The following is an 8,962-nucleotide window of genomic DNA, read 5'->3' as shown; positions in this document are numbered from 1 at the left end:
GGGGGTGTGGAGCAGATTTTTAACTTGGTCAATTTTGAAAAGACTAGTTTTAAAGAGTATTTTAAATACTTTGCAGATTGAAAGGTTATCCAGTCGGACCCCATTCTCGAGGATCGTCATAGCCCCAATCAGCTTCCAGAGACCCCCAGACTCCCCACCCCTGAGCCACTTCTTGAGGGCTGGAGTCAGAAGGACCACACTGCAGACGCCACCGTGGGCTCTGGGCCTTTATTCAGGAAGGTACAGAGTGTTTGCAGTCTGTCTGACAGGAACTGTGCGGGGGGCGGGGGGCTGTAACAGTTCAGTTTTTTCCAAGGTGTCGCAGGGAGAGGGGGTGTAGAGGGGAGGCTACCCCTCCGAGAAGCCCTCTCTTCCAAGAAAAAGGCCCTGGTGAGGGGTGAACACCCCGCTTCCTCCCAAGAAGGGGCATGTGTTATGTACACACAGGGACTGACCGGATGCAGAGAAACTCAAAGCTAAATACAGCTAACGGAGGAAAGAGTCCATTTGGGGGGCGGGGGCACAGCAGGGCTGCATCCGGGTCTTTCCACCGAGCAGAAAAGAAATTCAGAAAGAAGGCATAGCTTTAAAGAAACAGAATCCAGCCTCTCAGTCTTAGTGTTTTGTGCAATTTAAAAAACCAAAACAAAAAATATATATATATATATAAATATAACTTAAAAACTTCTTACATGACACTAAAGGCAAGTCTGGGACGAGCAGTTGGAAAACATTCCTTGAGGGCTAAGTGGTGGGGGCAGGGAAGGTCTTATAGACAGCCTGGGCGGGGGGTTCTGGAAAATTCCATTCTAAGATCCATCTATCCCACCGGGACAAGGGGATGCGAGGACAAAGCGGAGAATGGGTTGAGAGAGAGAGCAGGTGTGGAAGAGGACTAGCACGGTAAATACGAGAACCCCGAACCCCTAAATAATACAGTAACCCTAAAAAGATGCCACTGTACGCCACTTTCACATATATAATGTAACCCAAAGCAAAGTATTGCCAATGAGGGGCCCCACGGGCCTCCTTTAATAAACAAGTCATTTGCGTATTAGCACATTGTTTGCAAACAACTGGTGTTTGCTTAAAGTGCTTGGAAAATTTGTTCTCTTAAGTAGGTGCACCTGGTCCCCTGTAAGTTTTGTTCATAGCATTAATTTGCTTTAGCAAACTCTTTTTCATAGATAAGAGGGTAACTTTTGGCCAGACCATCGTTGTAGAAATGTGACATCTGAATTAATGATGTCCCTTCCCACAGAGCTGCATGTGGATCACCGGGGTCCCTTCTAACCCACAAGTGACTACAGCTCCTGTGCTCCTGCCTCCCAGGATCATGTGCTGTCACACGATCTCTCGTGCTTTGCAGGGGTGGGGGCGTGACCTTTAGCAAGTCAGCCCACACAGGAGTTCACCACTGTTTTGAACAAGAGCCAGGAAGTTTAAAAGTGATTTCCTTTTTAGAAATCTGAACTAATACATCCTCGTGTCCCACCCTCCGCCCCCACTAACCGTCACTCACCAGCATGAAAAGGGAAACGTGTCACATGGGCGAGGTCACGATTCCCCCCGAGACCCTGGGGTGATGGAGGGGGTGGCCCAGGAAGCCCTCCCTCTGGATTGGTCCCTCCAGGAACACACCTGGGCACACACCATCTTTACCCTGTCCCGGGTGCCTGCTGGCCTGGTCCCCAACTCTCCTCTGACAGCAAAAGGGGTACCTGGGGGTACAGCTCCAAATGGCCATTGCTAGAATTCCATCTTTAAAAGTCATGCAAATTTTACATTCTTCTCAATAATGTAGACTGACTTGCTTTACAATTAGAATAAAGCTCACGATTGGTTTCCCACGAATCTTTAAGCAACCTAGATGCTCCGGGAAGAGATGCCTGAAACACCCCCTGGCACCCAGCACGTACGCTGGAAGCTGCCCACACTACATTTGGGAAATGTGGGTCTCAGCCCTTCAGGATGTAAGACTTTTTTCAGGGGGAGAAAAACGGATGCCAGTAAGCCAGCTTCCTGTGTCCTCCCCGCCTGGCGTTGGTCTGAAGCCCTGCCTGTGAGCTGCTGGGGACGCCAGACTCGGGAAAGAATCTCTGCTTTGCAGGCAGGGTGACAGTGTGGGACCGGGCGGTGGCAGAGGTGCGGGGACGTGAGAGCAGCGTCCTCTGCAGCTTCCTTCTTCCTCTGGGGGCTGCCTGTGCCCTGGCCCAAGGCCACCAGCCCCCTGGCCTCGCCACAGCAAGGTGGGGGGTGGGAGGCGTAAGTGGCTCCGGGGGTGGGGCGCATGCAGCCCCGGGAGCTCAGGGGTGCAGAGCATCCCTCTGAATTCATGGGTAACAATCACAGGTGGAAGTCACAGCTTCTGCTTTCCCCCAGCTGGGAAGGCCAACGTCCAAGGGCACGGCCAAGTCAGCCCAGGCCTTCTCCTGGCTCCTGGATCTAGCCCAAAGCTGGACCGTTTCAATACCAGCCCGTAAAGGGCCCGGCTTTAGCAGCCCTACCAGGGCCCCCGCATGTCTCTGGAAGCCCCTGGACTGCCAAGCGGAGCGCTTTACTCGTGGCCCACATGAGGTTCCCAGTGATTTTGTGCCCCAACCACGAGAAAGCCTGGCACCAAGCACCTGCTGCAGCACGGGCCCTCCCAGCCAGGCTGCGGGGACGGGACAGAAACCGGCTGTGCTGGGCAGCGGCGCCAATGGCATTGGCCACCAGGGGGCAGCAGGTCCCCGCAGGTAGCCCAGCCAGAGGCCACCTGAGCCTCCACCGAGATCTAACGGCAACAGGCCATTACTTTCCTAGCAGGAGATCCTGTGCACAGAGACGGGGGGAAGCCCCGCGCCAAGCCCTTCCCCTAGGAAAACAGCTAGCAAAGCTCGTCTGTCTTCTACAAAGTGTCTCCTGGTGCAGTTCGGAGGGTCCGTTCTAGGACCTGCACCCGGGTGGAAGAGAAAGAAAACGGAGGAAGAAGGGGAGCGAAGGGCGAGGAGAGAGACCGGAGCCGCGGCCGCGGGGCGCGGGGCGCGGGGCGCGGGGCGCGGGGGCCTCAGGCCAGCGGGGCGCCCGGGCCCTGGCACATCTCCGTCAGGATGTCGATGAGGTTGTTCAGGCCGGAGAGGTAGCCGTCCTCCCGGTTCCCCTCCTGCCAGGGGACGTCGTGCTGCAGGGTCTGGCCCTCGGGCAGGGGCGTGGTTTTCCCGAAGTCGATCATCCACACCTTGGCCTGTTCCTTCTTGTCGTGGATGAAGAGGAGCGAGCTGCCGATGACCTGCAGGGGTGCGGGGAGCGGGGAGGTGAGGAAGGGATCGCCGGAGCCCCTACCCTGCCCTCTGCACTGCCACCTGGGGGGACCTGGGGAAGCCGAGGCCTGAATGACATGGGGAAAGGTCGCTCAGGATAGGCCTAGAGCCTGCGACTCTGACCGCCCCCTCCTCCGCCAGAATGGGCAGCAAAGTGGCCGTGCAGGGGGGCGAGGGGCGGGGCGGAGGACATCGGATTCTACCTCCTGCGTGGGTGGTGGCAGGGAGCAGGGAGGAAGTCCCAGGCGGCAGACCCCATCCCCACCACCCAGCCTACACGCTTTCTATTTCAGACCAGGGCGAACCTTGGGGCCTCACCCTCCTCTTCCTAAAACGTGACTCCCCAACACCCCGAGTAACCACTCGTGTGAAAGAGAGGACTCCAGGGAGATGCCACGTTCGGCACCAGGCGATGAGGCCACATCACCTCCTGGCCCAGCAGCAACACCCCTGAAAGTCCTGGGCGCACGGGCCCAGCTGGGTCTCTGAGGCGGGGCCCTGTGTGTGATTCCCTCAGGCACAGCAGGCACCAAGGCACCCTCCCTGCCCTGGGCCAGGTCAGAGCAACTCCATGGGGTAAGGTGCCTTCTCGAATATGAGCACAGCTCCCAACCCTTCCCCTGGTCACCTGTGTGGGGCCGGGAGAGCAGGTTCGGGGAGAGGCTGAGGGGCCATCACAGCTCGCAGGGCCCCGCGCAGGGCGGGGAAGACGCCCTGGAAATGCTGACCCCAGAGAAGGGGCCTCTTCCCAGTAGAGCGAACAGAAACCCCAATAATTTGGCCTCTTTCTGAACCTTAAGTTTCCCAGTGAGACTCCAGATGAGGACAGTAAAAAAAAAAAAAAAAAAAATCAAGAAATAACAGCAAAGGTAGTAAGACGAAGCGGGGGGGAGGGGCGAGATGTGAGACAAAGCCTGGGGCTGCCGAGGGCAACAGCGAGGCCCTTGCACCAGCCCAGGAGGTCAGGGGCTTGAAGTCCTTCCAGCTTGGCCCCAGCCCCCAGAGGAAGTGGGTGGGCGGAGCCAAGGGAGGCTCTGGCGGGCTCCACAGAGACCTCATCTCAAGCTGGGAAGACAGAGGCCGCAGGAGGAGCCAAGGACCTGAGGCCACTGGGCTTTAATGAGCCCGAGGAGAGTAAAGGGCACCTGAGAAGGCAGCTATTCCCCGGGGAGCGTTGTGCGTGCAGAGAAGCTGCAGCTGCGTGTGCGCAGGCACGTGGGGCCGGGAGCCCTGACGTCAGGACCTTACAGACCCTCCAGGGGACCCGCTGACCACTCCCGAATCCTCTGTCTCAGGTGTCTGGTTCCTTGTCTGCTGCCCACTGCCCCTGCAGGCCAAAGCGGGAGCAGGCGGAAAGTTCCAGCCCTGCTCTCGGACTGGTTCCTGCAGGCCTGCCTGCTCGCCCTTCAGGTCTCAGGGTGGCGACAGGTGGGGGTTACCTGGCTACTCTAGGAGCTCTGAGAGCTTCTGTCCTAAGACACTAGTCAGATGAGCCACAGTGGCCGGGAGGGAGCAGAGAGAAGACGATGACCTCAGATCTCAGGCAGGACAGCCCAGTGTGGTCATCCCAGGGTGCCTGGCACCGAGGTGTCACAACCTGGTTCCTGCCTGAGGTGAGGAGCCTGATCCTGGATGGCCTGCGTCTGGCTGTGGTCATCCTTGGACTTTTGAAGTGAGCAGGTCTGTTATGGTGGGAGGTGCGCTCACAGCTCAGGTGGCAGGCCCAAATGTCGTGCCCGCTGCACGGACCATGGCTTTCTGCCCAAGATGGCAACAGCCCAATACCTACCTCGTGGCACTTGAAGAAGGGAGAAATTTCTAGGGTGGCTCGAATGTCCTTCAGCCGGTCCCGGTAGGCAATCTAGGAACAGAAAGGTGACCCCATTTTTAAACACTTGAAGCCCCATTTGGCTCATTAGAGTGAGGACTTTACACCCTGATAATTTATTCCAAACTCCTCATCTAGAAATGAAGCAACTGAGGCCCAGAGAAAGCGGGGTGGCCAGTCTCCTGGCCCCATGCCTTCTCTAGTGCACACTGCTGCGTGAGTAGGAGGGGCAGGAGGCACAGGTCCTCAGCAGCCGTGCAGCCTCCAGAAGCTCCTTGCATGAGGGTTAAGTTTATTCTGGAACGCCGGCAGTGCAGAGGCAGGCAGCATCCTAAAAGCCCGGTTGCCATGGTGTCTTCCTGACTACAAACTGCAGTGCCCCGACTTTTGAAAGGACAGAGCAAGTGAAGGAGCCACAAATCTCTCTGCCAGGGGCCTCTCCACAGAGCTCTCCAAACCCGGGTTGACTGTACTGGCCCTGGGGGTGCCCGCTGCCCCTGGGGACCGCTAGGGAAGCCTGTCGCACACAGACACACGCGGTCTCTCAATGCCTGTCTGTAGCAGCACCAGCCTGGAGCTCAGCACCAGGATAAACCCCTCATCGAGGCACAGGAAGTGTGCGCTCTGTGGTGGGCTTTGCTGAGGAGCTTGTGACCCAGCACCCAGAGAGAGGCTCACGCTATGGAAGAGTTGGGGTGTGTGCCCCATGACTGAAGCCTCAGGGCTCACCAGGAGCCGTGGGAAGTCTCCTGGCCAGAAAAGGAAGGGAGAGAGAGTTCCAGCTGGCACTGAGTCTCCCTGGAGAAAAAGGTGTCTGGTCCCCCCTTCCCTGCCTTGCAGCCCTGGGAGCCTGTTCAGGAGGTGCCTCTCTTGGTGCCCACAGCCCTGATGTGCCTGGGTCTCTTACCATCACAGGGCACCCTGCCACCGGGGTGCGAAGGCTGGACACATCCTACCTCTGCTGGGAGGGTCAGGGTCCTGATCCCAGTGGCCAGAGCATCTGTCCAGCCTGCCTGCTGTTGCAGTGGCAAAGGAAGTCACTTTGTCATGAATGTCTGCCATGCACACCACAGAGACAGACGGCCAGTTCTTGCTGGGGGGGGGGGGTGGGCAATGCGCCTTCCAAACATATTTCCTTCACTCGGCCTCATGTCCAGGAGGACCTGCAGGCTGTGGGCTCACCTGGGGGATTTCCAGCCCCACCCTGGCCTAGCTGTGTGCCCTTGACCTCTCAGTTTCCTCATCGTTAGCATGGGGACGAGACGGTCCGCCCACTGCAGAGGGCTGCGTGAGGGCCGGATACGCACTCGGTGCAACGCCCGCAGGCAGCGGGTGCTGAGGGAACATGGCGACAGTGTGGGCCGCTCTTCGGGGGATGGACCTCACTTCTGGGGGAGCTGTGAGGTCGACTGCTGAGGGAAAGAGTGAGCGGGTGCTCCCTGAGCTTCCCCGCGCACCCAGCGACGGGGCCGACGAACACATCACCTTCCAAGCAGAAGTCTGGGGCCGGGGCTTTCTGTGTGGCCACCGTGGCCGCCGCTGCTGTCAGGCTGGGTCTGGGCAAGACTCTCATCCTGCCCGAGAGACTCAGGGCTCCGCTCCCTCGCGGGGTGTCCCTCGCGGGGTGCCGACTCACCAGGATGCTGCGGTTCCCTTTAGTGAATTCTCTGAAGGCCTCGGTGACCTGCTCCCGCGTTCTGGTCTTCTTGAAGTCCCGGTTCACGGAGCCGTCTTCCTTCTAAGAAGAACCCAGGACGGGGTCAGCGGAGGGCGCGTGGGCCCAGCATCGGCAAGGGCGGCGCTAAGCCCAGAACTGACCCCCGGGCAGTCATCGGAGATTGTAATTTAAGACCTTTCATCATAGGTTCCCCAAAAGCCAGGAAGTGATGCCGCCTCCCGCTGTTCCCAGGTCCACGCAGCGCGTGAGATCACGCTGCTCCTTAGGCCCGCGCCGTCCCCTTGGCCCCGCGCCGTGCCCCGCGCTGTCCCCTCGGCCCCGCGCCGTGCCCTTAGCAGTGTCTGTTCCAGGGCAGCATGCGGCTCGTCCCTCCTCCAGAGGGAGATGGGAGCTCTGGGGACAACGGGGAAGGAAGGAAGGCGCCCCCAGGAGCCCCCACACCTGGGCCTGCGCACTACCAGGCTGGAGATTAGTGAAAGCCCTGGGCCACCTAGAGGAATAGGCGGGGTCTGGGCGCGGGGTGGCTGCAGGGTGGCCTGTATCTCAGCTGAGCCTTTCCCCGCAGGGACCCTGAGGGGCGTTTCCTGGAGCAAGAGAGGGGAGAGGCAGGTGGACTGCTGGTGAGGACAGTGGCTTCTCTCAGAGCTGGTGGCCCCCAGCCCAAGAAGACGGGACCGCTGGCTGTTCCTGCAGCTGGACAGTGGACAGAGACCAGAGCATCCAGCTTGAGAGGGGGAGGGGAAGGGAAAAGTGGATCGTTTCCCACAGATAAAGGACAATGAGCATGAAGGGGAGGACGACGAGCATATAATCTGCATCCAGTCTGAAGGCTGGATATGAAAAAAAGAGAAAAGTTGGATTTAGGAGACAGGGAAGGAGCGAATGGCTTTCTCAGCCCCAAGCTTTAGAGCAGCTGTCCCGGGGGAGGGCGAACACTTTCCCCCGCTTGCCACTATCAACAGCAAGACACTGACAACCGCAAAACCTCACACCTGAATGTCATCTGCAGAGAGGCTGCGGAGCCTGCCCTGGCTTCAGCTTGCCCGTGAGTCAAGGCTCCCAGCCACCCGGCCCTGACCGTAGGGCTGGGCGATGTGGGCCAAGGATGGAGAGACAAGGGAATCCCAAGAACGCTGCGGGCACCACCATCAGCTCCGGAGGGACGCTGCCTGAGACCCTGAGCGGCCCGGCACCTCCCTGCCTTGCTACTTGGAGTGAATGCATGTCTTCAAATCTCACAGCAAGACGGGGGTGGATGTAGGGGGAGCATTCTCAGACCTCTCTCGGAAGACTGAAGAGGAAAGAAGAGAGAATGAGGTGGCCCTAAAGTTGGGGGTGGCCTCGGTGCAGCCTCGCCAGAGGTGTTTGCTGATGCAGAGAGCTGTGCTTGCCCGGGCACAGTGGGGGTCATGGGTAGGACGGCAAAGGCAGCTGCATACTCCCTCCCTGGCCTGCCTCTCATGGCCAGTCCCCAGTTTTTGGGCCACGAACAGAATGAGCTAGGTCTCCCTCCTGGCATCCTGCAAGCTGGCTCCTGGGTGGGTTCCCAGTGCCCAGCATAGTCTGGGCTAAGGGAAGAATCCCTGGCAGCGGGCCGACTGCTGGCAGAACCAGAAGCCATAGCTGCTCCAAGGTCCCAACCCCCTGCATGGCTGCCCCCTCTGTCCCCAGACAGAGAAGTAGGCCAGTTTCTCCAAACGCCTGTCCCTTGACCTGGCTGCTCACACCTGGGCCTGAGAGGGGAGGAGCTTATAGCCTTCGAAGGTCCTGAGAACAGCTGGGACCGTTGTGGATGCTGGCAGAGCCCAAGCCCCGCCCCCCCATCCCTTCTCCCCCTGGGAGCTGGGTGGCCAGGCAGCCTCACCTTGATGCCTTCAATCCTGAACCCAAGGGTGGCTGTGGAGCTGATGGTCTCCCTCCACTGCATGTACCGTGGCTTGGTCACGGCCCGCTGGGCTTTCTCCTCCTCAGTGGGGGCCTCGGGGTCCACCTCGATCATCTTCTGGTACATGTCCTTCCGGAGGCTGGGCTTCTTCCGGGCCTTGGTGAGCTCTTCTTCCAAGTAGGTCCTGTGTGGGAGGGGAGGTCCCGTGAGGGCTGCTGGCTATACCGTGCCCATGGGAGGTGCCAGGCAGCTCCGTCAAGGCAGGCTCA

At 59.1% G+C, this 8,962-nt stretch overlaps 1 protein-coding gene across 2 annotated transcripts in view; it reads right to left on the bottom strand.

Annotated features, from left to right (window-relative positions):
• Window positions 1–212: 212 nt before the first annotated feature.
• Window positions 213–8,962, bottom strand: part of ITPKB (inositol-trisphosphate 3-kinase B) — a 98,113-nt gene continuing 89,363 nt past the window's right edge. For both annotated transcript variants that reach the window (XM_011360833.2, XM_023530999.1), the window contains exons 6-8: window positions 6,767–6,868; window positions 5,092–5,163; window positions 213–3,271 (exon numbers count right to left, since the gene is read on the bottom strand). In XM_011360833.2, coding sequence (XP_011359135.1) covers window positions 3,050–3,271; window positions 5,092–5,163; window positions 6,767–6,868 — 396 coding nt within the window. In that variant the 3' untranslated portion in view covers window positions 213–3,049. The remainder of the gene's footprint in view (window positions 3,272–5,091; window positions 5,164–6,766; window positions 6,869–8,962) is intronic.

This window comes from Pteropus vampyrus, unplaced genomic scaffold (assembly GCF_000151845.1).
Source record: "Pteropus vampyrus isolate Shadow unplaced genomic scaffold, Pvam_2.0 Scaffold60, whole genome shotgun sequence".
In the NCBI taxonomy this organism is placed as follows: Eukaryota; Metazoa; Chordata; class Mammalia; order Chiroptera; family Pteropodidae; genus Pteropus; species Pteropus vampyrus.
Note: the sequence above shows the minus strand (reverse complement) of the source record. Positions and strands in the feature narration are given on the sequence as shown.